Raw genomic sequence first — 15,270 nt, forward strand, 5'->3', positions numbered from 1 at the left:
AAATGACAATGTTACAAATTGGACCGCACACTAGTTCTTCAAAGTAAAATGATGAAAAGGACAGCAAAATGCTTGTGGTAAAAGGGAAAAACTGAACAAAGAAAATTCATATGCATGGTCTAATAAATCAAATAAGGTCTACAGTGCATTTCTCAGCCACCAACACACAACAGGTTTTCAAGCCTCTTTAATACAAGCTACACTGTATTCCTTGCATTTCCTCCAGACCGTTAAGAGAATCAGACTCATGCATGGAGGTTCTGCTATGTTCAGGCCATCTCAGCATGAAGCTCAAATAACAACTTTCATTGGAAGGGTTTTTGTTAGTTTAGTATAAAAATAAAGTGGCACACTAATTTTGCTCCCAACCAATGTTTCAGCAATGCTGGTTACTATACCCATTAAAATGTTTGGAAACAGTGTGCTTCTATTTTTTTAGTTTACGCTCAGTCTGCACCACTAAAAATGTCAGCTTCTGCCTTTTACCAGTTAGTTAATTAGACATTTGTTTGAAGACCAAATTCAGGGCTGACAGTGTTCGGACTCAGGATTGAAAATCTGAAGGGTTCATTGGGTGTAACGAACCTACAGATGGCTGACTGCTACCCCAAATATAAAATGCATCCCTTAAACTTATTCCATTCTAAATCAACCCTAAGTAGGTCCTACTATGGTAAACTGATCAGTCTAACCCCAAAGTATGTCTGACAAAATCTTTGTTATGGAACAAATCTTTGCACGCTCGCATTATTGTAGAATGCATAATAAACCAATTGCATGGTGTTCCAGTGAAGAAAGTGAGTGGGACTGTGGTGGAGGTATTACTTACTTTGGCTACATACTAAACATTTTTTCTCCATTGCTTCTAATTCTAAAATAGAGCTGCAATGAAAAATGACAAGAGTGATAACAGGAGATGGATCAAATAAAAAGTGTGAGGGTAAAGGGAGAAGTTTCAACTTCAGTGTAGTCTACTTTGTGTGAACCATGGAGGTGCTGAATAGAAGCTTCTGTTTCTGTTTCTTCTTCCTTTTCCCTCCCTTTTCCTCTGAAAGAGAGTGAGGAATGAGATGAGTATGCAGTCTAACGCCATAAATAAGTCATCACTCACAAGCAAAGACACAGTGAAAGACTGACCAGGGATGACCAACGGCTGGGTTGGAGCAGTTGGACCTTGGTGCTGCAGGAGTGCCTCCTCGAAGGCCTGGCTGAAAGAGTTCTGGAAGCTGGGAACTGGGACCCGGCTACTCTCTCCATCACTCTCTCCATCGCTATCTGCCACTGGAGGAGCCAGCAGCATGTATGAGGGAGCAGCACAGAAAAAGAGGAGTCAAACATGGTCCAACACTGCCCATTATTGACACTTCGCTGTCCAATATAGGTTTCAGCTGACAATACTTGTCTGGCCAACTGATTTGAGCAAGCACTAACAGACACAGGAGAAATGGAAGGTTTTAGATGTGTAGTCACCTTTCTTTGAGGTGGTCCATTGCCCAGCATCTGCCCTGGCTTTCCCATCTCTCAGCATCTATACAGGGGAGAATAAGGGATGATGAGCAAGAAAGTTATACAAATTGTCTATTACTGGTCTACATAGTCAATATCCAAAGGCCGTGATAGGTCCTGACATCCAAGGTAATCAGTCCGTAATGAAAATAATACATGTAGGAGTGAGTAAATTAATGAGTTAGGCCAACAGACCTGAGCGAACGACATGCAGTTAGAGTCATCCTCCACACTGCCCACGCTGGGCACAGGGCTGTGTCCACTCAGACTGGGGAACATCAGCCCATCTGCAACAACAGGGAAATTGTGTTTTCAGTTCACAAGGCTCACACATCCAAGGCACTGTTTGTAATGCGCTATATTTTGTCCAAAATATGAATTCCATGTCACAAAATCGCTTGAGTTGCTAAGACGGGAGAGTTGAAAGAGCTGGTCTCACCAGAGACAGGGCTGCTGCTGAGGAATGAGGGAGGGGCTAACAGAAAGTCAGGGTACACAGGTGGACTGCCATTGTGAAGTGGTGATCCAAATGCCGGGAACTGCTGAAAATTCTCCAGCCCAATATGCACCTCTGGATCTGAGAGAGAGCGAGAAGACCGTAAATTTAAGATACCCCATCTGACCACAGGTTTTTAGTTACACATTTTACATTGAGAAACAACCTAAAGTAAAATGTACTCACATTTCCCCTGCTTCTTGTTCTCCTCCATCTCAATACGCCTCTCCCTACGCTTCTCATCCCTTGCTTTCTTTTGTCTAAGACGCTTTCTTTTCTCCAAGTCATCTGAGTCACATAAGAGTGACGGAGAAAGAAGATTTGGATATGAGGAGTAGTACTGTAACAACCCATGAATAGACTGTGTGTGTTAGGATATCTAACCTGCAAAGCTGTCCAGGGTCTCTTTGGACAGGGTGGGGGGGTGCAGGGCCAGCTCACAGATGCTGAACTCACAGGTGAGCGGCAGGTGAGCCAGGTAGCGGTGTCGACGGCGAATCTCCTTTAGCCAAGAGAATGAAAAAATTGAAATGAGCCAGAAGAAGAAAAAAAAAGTATTGGTACATTTCATGAATAAACATACTTAAGTAGTATGTTACAGATCTAATCACTTACCTCTGTGATAGTCTGCCCCTCAATCTCCACCACAGTGGCAGTGATGGTGTGAGGGCTGGCCTCCAGGCTGCCGTACTCCCGCAGCAGACAGCGCACGTTCACCGGGTGCAAAAACATCTGCTGGCAGTCCTCCGCTGAAGGGAGAACGAAAGGAGTAAGTACAGAGACTGGACTTTTGATGACAATATAGATGACAAGGTAGGCATTGAGTGGAGAGACTGATGAAGACATTTTGCTAAAGGGTATCCTACCTTGGTAGAAGTAATAGGAGGGGCCATGCTCCGAGGTTTGGGGGCGCATTGTTTCAGCCTGGCTGGGAGAGTTCTCCTCAGCAGGCTGGGGCTCTGGAGCTGCATCCCCAGAGGCCTCAGTGGACTCCTCCAGCACTCTCTCCAGGAGCCCTTCCGGGAGCTCTGGTTCCTCACCAGGCGCATCCTCTGGGTCCTCCTCTGGAACCTCTGCTACCTCATCATCAAATGCAGAGGAGTATTGCAGCACCGGCTGGAAAGAGTAAAACACGGATAATCTCTCAGACCCAATAACACGGGTGAATTTGGAGAGTAATGTTACATAAAGGTGTTTTAAATGGCAACACTTACCTTGGTACTGCTGAAGATTGTCACTACTTCCTCCTCAGGGGAGGGGGGGTCTGCCAGAGTGAGACTTGACAGTTCTAAGTTGTCCTTAGTACATGCCTTTTGGTGCTTCAGCAGAGCCTCCTCTCGCTCCTGGACCACAGCAGAGGAAAGAAGGGGACAGTTCATGCTACCTAGGCCTATATTACTTCAACCAAGTTTGGGTAACAATGCAGTAGACACTACCTGTGTTTTAAATTACAAGCTAGTAGTTTGTCAGTGTTACCTGGAGACTGCACAGGGCGCTCTGGATGAAGCAGGCTGTGGCATCCTCCTCCTGGGTGAGCTGAGCCTGCAAAACAAACCTCTCCTCAGCCACCAGGCCAAGTACCTGCTCTTGAGAGGCAAGCAGCAGCTTGGAGTACGGGCTCAGATGCACATCTACAACACAGGGGTACAACAACTCACATACAGCATACCACAGACACAGTTATATGGTAAACATTTGGTCATCATCCAACCTTGCCTTCTTTGCACAAACACCTGTCTTTTCTTACTAGCACTGACTTTGCTGATGGCTACCTTAATGAGGAAAAATGTACTCACTATGACTGATGTGGTTGTCTCACCTAACTACCTTAAGATGGATGCACTAACCATAAGTCACTGGATATTCAGACCGTCTGCTAAAATGAAAATCTCTCACCTCCAAAGCAAATAGGCTCCTCCACCTTCACCCACTGCGAGGTGGGCATGGCCACCAGAGCCCCCTTCTCCCTTCGCATTAGGCGCATGGTGATGAGATCACCAACTGTATACTGCCTGGTCTCCATCGCAACCACACTGCAGTGAGATACGAGGGGATAGAAGAGCATGTTACTAACCATTTTCAACCATAATATTTTATTTCCCTAAGGTGGCGATACAGAATTTTCGAATAAGGCTGTTTAACATCGCTCTCTCTCTCTAACCTTTTGAGGTCGTCAGAGTGTACAGACTCATAACAGATGGGGCACTTTGACCAGCTCTTGTCACTGAGAGACAGGTAGTGCAGCATGCATGGCCAGCAGAAGATGTGGCCACAGCGGGTGATATGGGCCGCTACAGGGGGGTAGAGGCAGATGGGGCAGGAGGGAACCTCATGACTGTAGATGCGCTGGAGGGGGGAAATAATATTTGCATTAAAAGTCTAATTAGACGTGCCGATTTCAAGCCAAAGAGGTCTGGTGTACGGAACTTACCACTTGCTGCACACAGTCCCAGTTCACAAGAGTGTCTGGGTCAGTGAAGTGAGCCTTGTAGTCCTGGTCATCAGTCACCACAAACTGGCAGCTAAGGCACAAAAAAACACCAATTAGTTTATAACTAGCAACCTAACAATTCATACTGTACAAAGTAGACTGAATTGGTAAGGAGCTCACTTGGCCTGGAGGAAAAGCTCCTTGTTGAAGGGCTTATGCTTGTGGCCCCACTTGTTGTGGCGGCCCCAGCAGGAGTGTTTCTCTCCTCCTAGGCCACCATGGCCCCCACGAGGCTCAAACGTGAAGTTGAGCAAGTGGTTCAAACTGATCTTTTTGGGTCCAGAAAACTGAGCCGGGCTGAACTCGGCCCGGCGGCACTCTGCTACCTGGGGGAAGGGAGAAGAAAATTAGAGCCCAACTTTTTGACAGGTAGGAATAATAATATTCCAGTTAGATGTCCTACTGTATGTGGGTTGATGCTGCCTTGTTTCTACCGTTCAGTGACTCATAATTCTACCATTCATTTGTCAATAAGTGCAATTATATTGATATTAATTCAATGTGGGAATATACAAATATAGGACCCAACTAAGCTCTCTTTTTAATAGACTTCTGATGTTATTCCATATCCAAAAAAGGATAAATAAATGTCAAGTCTTGTGAACGCTCACCTCTTCACGTCTTCCTCCACCTGTAATGCCATACTGCCGGRCTTCACCTCTCTGGGTGGGCCTCTTGTCAAAATTCTTGCTTTTCTGTGAATTGGTGCGATGAGGGCCAGGGAAACTGTCACTCTTGGGAAGGGAGGGCTCTCGCTTGCGGCTGTAGCGCTTAGAGCTTCCATTATTCTTACCATCTGGGGAGAATGAAAGGGGAAAATATGGAGAGTTATCATTCTAGCACAATTCCAGTGTTTCCCCTAGGACTTATTTCAGCAGTGGTACAGTTTGTGTGTTTTAAAGCCAATTTCCTGCAATAGTGATGAGGAAGAGCTCTGCGGACCCTTCGTGTCCGGAAGTAATTTAGCCTTTCATTGTAGTCATTGCGCTCTGTAGAGTTGCTATTTTCTCAAGTTTTCTTGGGTCAATTTACGCCTGACATTTCTCGATTACTCATTATATGAATAAAGTCTGGGGCCTCCCGAGTGGTGCAGTGGTCTAAGGCAGTGCTAGCTGTGCCACTAGAGACCCTTGTTTGAGTCTTGGCTCTGTCGCAGCCGGCCGCAACCGGGAGACCCATGGGGTGGCGCACAATTGGCCCAGCGTTGTGCAGGTTAGGGGAGGGTTTGGCCGGCAGTGATGTCCTTGTTCCATTGCGCTCTAGCGACTCCTGTGGCGGGCCAGGCGCATGCACGCTGACACGGTCGCCAGGTGTACGGCGTTTCCTCCGACACATTGGTGCGGCTGTCTTCCGGGTTAAGCGGACATTGTGTCAAGAAGCAGCGCGGCTTGGTTGGGTCGTGTTTGAGGTCGCATCGCTCTCRACCTTCACCTCTCCCGAGTCTGTACAGGAGTTGCAGTGATGAGACAAGACTAACTACCAATTGCATACCACGAAATTGGGGAGAAAAAAAAGGGSTAAAAATAGTAATATATAAAAAATTATTAATAAAGTCCGATTTAACTCAACAAATACGATAGTCAGTTTAAAAAAGTTAAGGAAACATGACTGTACATATCTGTCTGTGTTAGCAAAATCACTACATATCCCATCGAGCCATGCGGGGAGAGGCTGTCCGTTATCACAGTTCCAAGACCAGTCAGAAACGTCCAGCTAACCTTACGCCAAAGACGCCGATGGACCTCAAAACTTGACTTGGATCCACATCTTACAACAGTCGTGACTATTCAACAAAAATGATTTTCTTTCCAGCTAATTCCTTAGTTACATCATTGTATAACTAGCAAAGTAGTTTTGGCAATGAGGACAAAAACTAATTCAGGAGACAGATTGTAGTTTTTATGCCCTAATATCAGGAGCTGGCAGCGAAACGGTTGACTGAAACGAATCAAATGATGTCTATTTAAAAGAGGGTGAATCAATATACAATCCCGAAATCAGCTGTAACTGTCAATGGTAAAACAAATCTTAAAATGCTAAATCCAGAAAATGTATGGTGAAGTCGCTTCGGAACACTGTATACTCCTCCCTACTCTATTCTACACATTTTGCCATAGGGCCCGAGAGGAAATGTACAGGTTTAAAAAGCCAAATTCCTGAAATTCTACAAATTTTGCCATGGCTTATGACGTGTTTTTAATGCTATTTTAGTGACTCAAACGGGGACCTCATGCAATGCTTTTTAGTTCTCTCATCTAATACAAAAATATATTAGGTCCTTTATCGTTGAGATATTTTATATCTGGTTTTAGTTGTTCAAGTTCACACTGAAAATGATTTATCACAAATTATWAAAAAAAATTAAAAAGTGCCTGCCCGCAGCTGCTAAATTAATATAGATGGGTTGGCTGACAACGTCACAAAAACGTTGTGGGTGCTTCAATGGGGCAGAAGTCAACGTGTTGCTGTGATTCTGTATGGCCAGATTGCTAGCAAGAATATAAAGAACCCCTGCCACGTGGGGACTAGTAAGGCGTCTCGTTTCATCCTGTTCTTGATAAAATGTCTTGTTTTGAGGAGCACACTTTCGGTTTTGTTGTTAAACAACCAACCCATCTATATGGGAAACACTGCATTGAGGATTGGAAATTAACACCTGCGGGTAGATTTTGTCATTGGTAACTAGAATGTACAGTGCATTCGGAAAGTATTTAGACCCCTTGACTTTTTCCACATTTTGTTACGTTACAGCCTTATTCTAAAATGGATTAAAAACAAAAAATCCTCAATCTACACACAATACCCAAAATGACAAAGCAAAAATAGGTTTAGATGTTTATGCAAATGTATTAAACAGAAATACCTTATTTACATAAGTATTCAGACCCTTTGCTATGAGACTTGAAATTGAGCTCAGGTGCATCAGGTTTCCATTTATCATCCTTGAGATGTTTCTACAACTTGATTGGAGTCCACCTGTGGTAAATTCAATTGATTGGACATGATTTGGAAAGGCACACACCGGTCTATATAGAAAGGTCCCACAGTTGACAGTGCATGTCAGAGCAAAAACAAAGCAATGAGGTCGAAGGAATTGTCCGTAGAGCTCAGAGACAGGATTGTGTCGAGGCACAGATCTAGAGTAGGGTACCAAAACATTTATGCAGCATTGAATTTCCCAAGAACACAGTGGCCTCCATCATTCTTAAATGGAAGAAGTTTGGAACCACCAAGACTCTTCCTAGAGCCCGGCCAAACTGAGCAATCTGGGGAGAAGGGCCTTGGTCAGGGAGGTGACCAAGAACCCAATGTTCACTCTGACAGAGCTCCAGAGTTCCTCTGTGGAGTTGGGAGAACCTTCCAGAAGGACAACCATCTCTGCAACACTCCACCAATCAGGGCTTTATTTTGGAGTGGCCAGACGGAAGCCAGTGCTCAGTAAAAGGCACATGACAACACACTTGGACTTTGCCAAATGGCACCTAAAGACTCTCAGACCATGAGAAACAAGATTGAACTCTTTGGCCTCAATGCAAGCGTCACATCTGGAGGAAACCTGGCACCATTCCTACGGCGAAGCATGGTGGTGGCAGCATCATGCTGTGGGGATATTTTTCAGTGACAGGAACCGGGAGACTAGTCAGGATCAAGGGAAAGATGAACCGAGCAAAGTACAGATAGATCCTTGATGATTCCTGTGGTTGGAGTCTACTCTTGCTCCCACTCCCAAAACACACTGAAAAAGATGCGCATACAGCACCTTGTTATTGCAGAGTCCTACTAGGAAGACTACATTTGCGTTCTAGAGAACTGATATGAGCATGATGCTGCCCATTTGCTCATCAACTTAGGACTATAAAAAAGGCCTATTTTGTTTGAATATAGAAGGTGCGGTGTAGGAACTAGTATATTTCAGTGATATTTCTGCTGTGTGCAGCCTTGACGGATCCCATGGAATGATGCGGCGCACTCTACGCTGATAAGCCTATTCTTTGCCATGTCATAGCCCTATTCAGACGGGTATTACTAGAGACGGTTTTGTATTTATTAACCAAGCACGTGCATTATGCCAGAGGACGATTCACACAGGATTCGTTTTTCCAAACTGAATTGTGATCAATTTTTTTTCTCTCCAATTGAATTGACTTATGACTGAAGCCTATTGTATAGGGTTTTATTGTAGGAGTGAAGACATTCCAATGACATGTCTAGATGATAATAGGCAATACTGATTAGAGGTCGACCGATTATTAATTAGGGCCGATTTCAAGTTTTCATAACAATCGGTAATCTGCCTTTTTGGATGCCGATTATGGCCGATTACATTGCAATACACGAGGAGACTGCATCAAAAGGACCTTGTGGCTGCAAGGAGCCATGGTAAGTTGCTAGCTAGCATTAAACTTATAAAAAACAATCAATCTTCACATAATCACTAGTTAACTACACATGGTTGATGATATTACTAGGTTAACTAGCTTGTTCTGCGTTGCATATAATCAATGCGGTGCCTGTTAACTTATCATCGAATCACAGTCTACTTTAACTTGATGATTTAACAAAAGCGCATTTGCAAAAAAAGAGCACAATTGTTGCAATAATATACCGAACCATAAACATCAATGCCTTTCTTAAAATCAAGTATATTTTTTTAAACCTGCATATGTAGTTAAAAGAAATTCATGTTAGCAGGCAATATTAAAAAGGGAAATTGTGTCACTTCTCTTGCGTTCTGTGCAAGCAGAGTAGGGTGTATATGCAGCAGTTTGGGCAGCCTGGCTCGTTGCGAACTGTTGAAAGGCCATTTATTCCTAACAAAGACCGTAATTCATTTGCCAGAATTGTACATAATTATGACATAACATTGAAGGTTGTGCAATGTAACAGTAATATTTAGACTTATGGATGCCACCTCATTCGATTAAAATACGGAACAGTTCCATATTTCACTGAAAGAATAAACGTTTTGTTTTCGAAATAAGAGTTTCTGGATTTGACCATATTAATGACCAAAGGCTCGTATTTCTGTATGTTTATTATATTAGAATCAAGTATATGATTTGATATAGCAGTTTGTATGAGCGGTGGTCTGCAGCAGCAGGCTCTAAGCATTCATTCAAACAGCAGCTCTTAGCAATGCTGGGATGCACAGCGCTGTTTATGACTTCTAGCCTATCAACTCCTGAGATTAGGCTGGCAATACTAAAGTGCCTATAAGTACATCCAATAGTCAAAAGGTATATGAAATACAAATGGTATAGAGAGAAAGTCCCCGGGTGGCGCAGTGGTCTAGGGCACTGCATCGCAGTGCTAGCTGCGCCACCAGAGTCTCTGGGTTCACGCCCAGGCTGGGCTAGGTTCGCGCCCAGGCTGGGCTGGGTTCGCGCCCAGGCTCTGTCGCAGCCGGCCGCAACCGGGAGATCCGTGGGGCGACGCACAATTGGCATAGCGTCGTCCGGGTTAGGGAGGGTTTGGCCGGTAGGGATATCCTTGTCTCGGTATGTAAAAAAATTAATAAAATGTATGCACTCTACTGTAAGTCGCTCTGGATAAGAGCGTCTGCTCTTGGCCGGTAGGGATATCCTTGTCTCAGTATGTAAAAATGTAATAAAATGTATGCACTCTACTGTAAGTCGCTCTGGATAAGAGTGTCTGCTAAATGACAAAAAATGTAAAAAATGTAAATGTAAAGTCCTATAATAACTACAACTTAAAACTTCTTAACTGGGAATATTGAAGACTCATGTTAAAAGGAACCACCAGTTTTCATATGTTCTCATGTTCTGAGCAAGGAACTTAAACATGAGCTTTTTTTACATGGCACATATTGCACTTTTACTTTCTTATCCAACACCGTTTTTGCATTATTTAAACCAAATTTAACATGTTTCATTATTTATTTGAGACTAAATTGATTTGTATTATATAATACAAATCAATATATTAAGTTAATTCAGTATTGTTGTAATTGTCATTTATTACAAATATATATCAAAAAATAAAAAATAAAAATAAATATTTTTTTTATTTGTTTTATAAATAGGTCGATTAATCGGTATCGGCTTTTTTTTGGTCCTCCAATAATCGGTATTGAAAAATAATAAATCGGTTGACCTCTAATACTGATAACTCGTGCTTGGGTGCCAAATGTGTAGGTGTCCCCATAATATTTGTGACCATAATCATTATTTTAGTGATCCATGGCCTCCTAAATTTAATGCCCCCTATCCTGCTGATTTGAGCTACTGAACCGTATTCATGCCGGTGGACCCTAAAGTGAATTTCCCACCTGTCTGCATTATTTGCATTGCTTTATCTGCCTTTCGCACAATTTCCCTGAGGCACTCTGATGTAAAGTACAAAACATATCAATCTAAGGAAGGGGTGAAGATTATGAAGATCTTGCTGATATTATTACTGTTGTATGAAATACCTACAATGCCTTCAGAAAGTATTCAAACCCCTTGACTTAAACCACATTTTGTTATGTTACAGCCTGAATTCAAAATGTATTAAATAGATGTTCTCACCCATCTACACACAATACCCCATAATGACAAATTGAAAACGTTCTAAGAAATGTATGTAAATGAAATACATAAATATTTAATTTACATAAGTATTCACACCCCTGAGTCAATACATGTTAGAATCACCTTAGGCAGCGATATCAGCTGTGAGTCTTTCTGGATAAGTCTAAGAGCTTTGCACACCTGGATTGTACATTATTTGCCCTTTATTCTTTTCAATATTCTTCAAGCTCTGTCAAATTGGTTGTTGATCATTGCAAGACAAACATTTTCAAGTCTTGCCAAAGATTTATGCAGATTTAAGTCAAAACTGTAACTCAGCCACTCAGGAACTTTCACTGTCTTCTTGGTAAGCAACTCCAGTGTAGATTTGGCCTTGTTTTTAAGGTTATTGTCCTGCTGAAAGGTGAATTTGTTTCCCAGTGTCTGGTGTAAAACAGACTGAACAAGGTTTTCCTCTAAGATATAGCCCATGCTTAGCTCCATTCCGTTTCTTTTTTATCCTCCCCAGTCCTTAACGATTACAAGCATACCCATAACATGATCCAGCGACAACTATGGTTGAACATATGGAGAGTGGTACTTAGTAAATGTGTTGCATTTGCCCCAAACATAACACTTTGTATTCAGGACAAAAATTGGTTAGTTTGCATTATTGGTTAGTAGCTTTACATTTTTATAAATATATTTTTTAATTTGTTAACATTTTTAAAAAACATAATTCCACTGACATTATGGGGTATTGTGTGTAGGCCAGTGACATTTTTTTTTTTTACCCATTTAAAATTCATGTTGTAACCCAAAATGTGGAAAAAGTCAAGGGGTGAATACTTTCTGAAGGCACTGTATCTAAAAGACAACAATACTGAAAGGCCTATTGGTGAAAAGTAAACAAAATCCTGACAGCCATCTCATTTTCAAAAAATCCTAGACAAAGTGAACATTGAGCAAACTGTGCAAGCTGATATTTAGAACCCACATGACTAGCACTGGGTGGGCTGTATGGACTTATGCACAAGCCAGAGCAAGTCAACTCATAATTGCATACATTTAAAGTGATAGATCACTCTAAAATCTAAGTTGTCAGGAGTTGTTGGACGTGTTGTGTAGCTCCTGTTAAAAACCTATGCCTCAATCCCAAATGAATGGCAAAGGGAGACAATCTACAATGCTAAAACTAGATGGTGTCCTCCACTGTCTAGGGCCTTCATAACTCACTTTTACCCAATGCATAGACACTAACTACATTAGCGCCTAATAACAATAGTATCTGGTGGTGGCCGGGGGTTTTGTTAAGCCCCGAAGCTCATTCCGAAAGTTAAAACGCGTCACTTGCGGTACGGTTATGGAAACATAAGTAACTTATCTTTCATATCAGCGAAAAATAATATTCTAAAAAAGGTAAAAGTTACTATTTAAGTACCTTAAATTCTAAATAAATCACTGACCGTGTCACCAACAAAGCACCCCGATACCATCACACATCCATGCTTCACAGTGGGAACCACACATCCAGAGATAATCCGTTCACCTACTCTGCGTCTCACAAAGACACAGTGGTTGGAACAATAACTCAAATTTGGACTCATCAGACCAAATTACAGATTTCCTCTGGTCTAATGTCCAATGCTCGTGTTTCTTGGCCCAAGCAAGTCTCTTCTTCTTATTTGTGTCCTTTAGTGGTTTCTTTGCAGCAATTCGACCATGAAGGTCTGATTCACGCAGTCTCCTCTGAACAGTTGATTTTTTATTGAACCTTTATTTATGATGTTGAGATGTGTCTGTTACTTGAACTCTGAGAAGCATTTATTTGGGCTGCAATCTGAGGTGCAGTTAATTGCCGATTACTGAGGCTGGTAACTCTAATGAACTTATCCTCTGCAGCAGAGGTAACAATGGGTCTTCCTTTCATGTGGCGGTCCTCATGAGAGCCAGTTTCATCGTAGCGCTTGATGGTTTTTGCGACTGCATTTGAAGAAACTTTCAAAGTACTTGAAATTTTCAGGATTGACTTAAAGTAATAATGGACTATGGTTTCTCTTTGCTTATTTGAGCTGCTCTTGCTATAATATGGACTTGGTCTTTTACCAAATAGGGCCATCTTCTGTACACCAACCCTACCTTGTCACAACACAAATGATTGGCTCAAACGCATTAAGGAAAGAAATTCCACAAATTAACTTTGAACATGGCACACCTGTTAATTGAAATGCATTCCAGGTGACTACCTCGAAGCTGGTTGAGAATGCCAAGCTCGTGCAAAGCTGTCAAAGACAAAAGGTGTCTATTTGAATAATCTCATATTTTGATTTGTTTAACACTTTTTTGGTTACTAAATGATTCCATGTGTTATTTTATAGTTTTGATGTCTTCACTATCACTATTCTACAATGTAGAAAATAGTAAAAATAAAGAAAAACCATTGAATGAGTAGGTGTCCCCAAACTTTTGACTGGTACTGTATATGTGTAAAATTCTATGCAATGTGCAAATATCCTTAACTTAAGCATTGAAATCTTAGTGAATGTTTCAATGTTGTGTGTTCTCATAACTTCAATGTGGAGTGCCAGAGGGCGCTCTGGTCGTTGGTAAATTCAGAGATTTTCGCTCTCGGGGCACACACAAAACACTCTGACCGAGTAGGGTTGATCTGAGCGTTCTGACCTCACAACGACAGCCAAGCACCCAAGCTAGCTGGCTAACTTGCTAGCTACTAAATTGTGTCTCTATTTTAAGACCATTTTACTCAACCTGGCAGAGCTTGTTAGGCTGTTATGTTACCCAGAGCATTGGTGACTAACTGCAACTGGCAACAATTGAAATACGCTTTTTTGCAGACTTCTTTACCGACTCGTGCTCCCGAGTGGCACAGCGGTCTAAGGCACTGCATCACAGTGCTAGAGGCATCACTATAGAGCCAGGTTCAATCGCGGGCTATATCACAACCGGTCGTGATCGGGAATCCCATAGGGCAGGCCACAATTTGCCCAGCGTCGTCCTGGTTTGGGTTTTTCTGGTGTAGGCAGTCATGTAAATAACAATTTGTTCTTAACTGACTTGCCTAGTTAAATAAATAAAAATACTGACACCGTCAACGGGTGTTGAGCGTTCGTAAATACCTCAGTTATTCTGAACTCTTGCACAATCAGAGCGAACGYACCCGTTCTGTCAAGGCACGTCATCTCCCATATCAAGTAAACAAACCATGCACTACAGCTAGGCCAGCTTTAAAGCTAGCTAACGATTTAGCAAGCTAAGAGAACGTTGGATGGGTATTTAAACTAGTCAAGAAAAATTTACTAGGATTTGGTTCGAATTATTAATTAATGTTCACCTGTTTTCGGTTTAGATTCACCAGCTGTTGGGCCTGTAGAACTCGAACGGGGCGGAACCTTGTTGCTGTTTGTATTCTTCTCCATAGTTGTCTCCTTTCTGTGAGAGGTATTTAGGCCGAGCTCCAGGGAGAGAGCGTCCGAGCGCTCTAGTATTAAATGGTGCAAAGGGAGAGGAGAACGGGTTGTTGCGACTGCGGGTCAGGCCCTGATTCATTTCTGTCAAACACAGAAACTCCATCACGGCGACATATTGACGACAAAACAAACAAGAGAAAAATAGAGACACAATTTAGGCGTCTCAGTAATGGAGGCTGTGTAGAAAGAGAAAACCAACGCTCACACCGCGTGGCCAAGACCCCGTAAAGTTCTGCTTTTTCGCGTTCTGGGAAACACTTGGCCCCAACCGTTCTCCAAGGTCTGTCCAAACGGACACTTGTGCAGTTTTACACCAAAAATATGATCGCATGGACGATCTCCTAATAATGGCAACAGGAACCGTAAAGACACAGATGAGATCGGCGTGTTTGTTCTTTTGTACGGGGAGGGATTATGGGAAATGTAGTAACAACCCAACATTTTTTAACTCATCGATAGCTAATGTTAATTATTAACATAGCAGATAGGATAACTAACGTGGAAGACTGAAGCTGTGTTCGAATACTCATACTAACCGTACTATTTGTGACGTGAATTGAGTATATAGTGTGCTTATTGGTTATAGTATGGATATAGTTAGTATGCCAAAAGTTCCCGGATATCGTACTAAATTCGCCAAAATATGAAGTATACACGCAGAGGACACTATTTCCGTATGGTAGGGCCCATAGTGCAATTCTTCAGGAAATGTGCGTTTTCAGATTTGAAGAAAATGGCAGAAAACATGCAGCCGAAGTACGAGAGCGGATACAAATT

The 15,270-nt window shown here is 42.3% G+C and overlaps 1 protein-coding gene across 1 annotated transcript; it reads right to left on the minus strand.

The window, feature by feature from the left end:
* Nucleotides 1-448: 448 nt before the first annotated feature.
* On the minus strand, nt 449-14,890 carry LOC111974113 (E3 ubiquitin-protein ligase RNF10). Its single transcript, XM_024001696.2, has 17 exons — nt 14,358-14,890; nt 5,105-5,289; nt 4,614-4,819; nt 4,434-4,524; nt 4,164-4,348; nt 3,899-4,035; nt 3,479-3,633; nt 3,217-3,345; nt 2,869-3,118; nt 2,618-2,751; nt 2,387-2,504; nt 2,189-2,290; nt 1,946-2,083; nt 1,702-1,793; nt 1,471-1,528; nt 1,138-1,281; nt 449-1,048 (listed from the first exon to the last, which is right to left on the minus strand). The coding sequence occupies exons 1-17, from the start codon at nt 14,440-14,442 to the stop codon at nt 972-974; spliced, it is 2,286 nt and encodes a 761-aa protein (XP_023857464.1). The 5' UTR covers nt 14,443-14,890; the 3' UTR covers nt 449-971.
* Between the last annotated feature and the right edge of the window lie 380 nt (nt 14,891-15,270).

This window comes from Salvelinus sp. IW2-2015, linkage group LG15, assembly GCF_002910315.2.
Source record: "Salvelinus sp. IW2-2015 linkage group LG15, ASM291031v2, whole genome shotgun sequence".
NCBI classification, from domain to species: Eukaryota; Metazoa; Chordata; class Actinopteri; order Salmoniformes; family Salmonidae; genus Salvelinus; species Salvelinus sp. IW2-2015.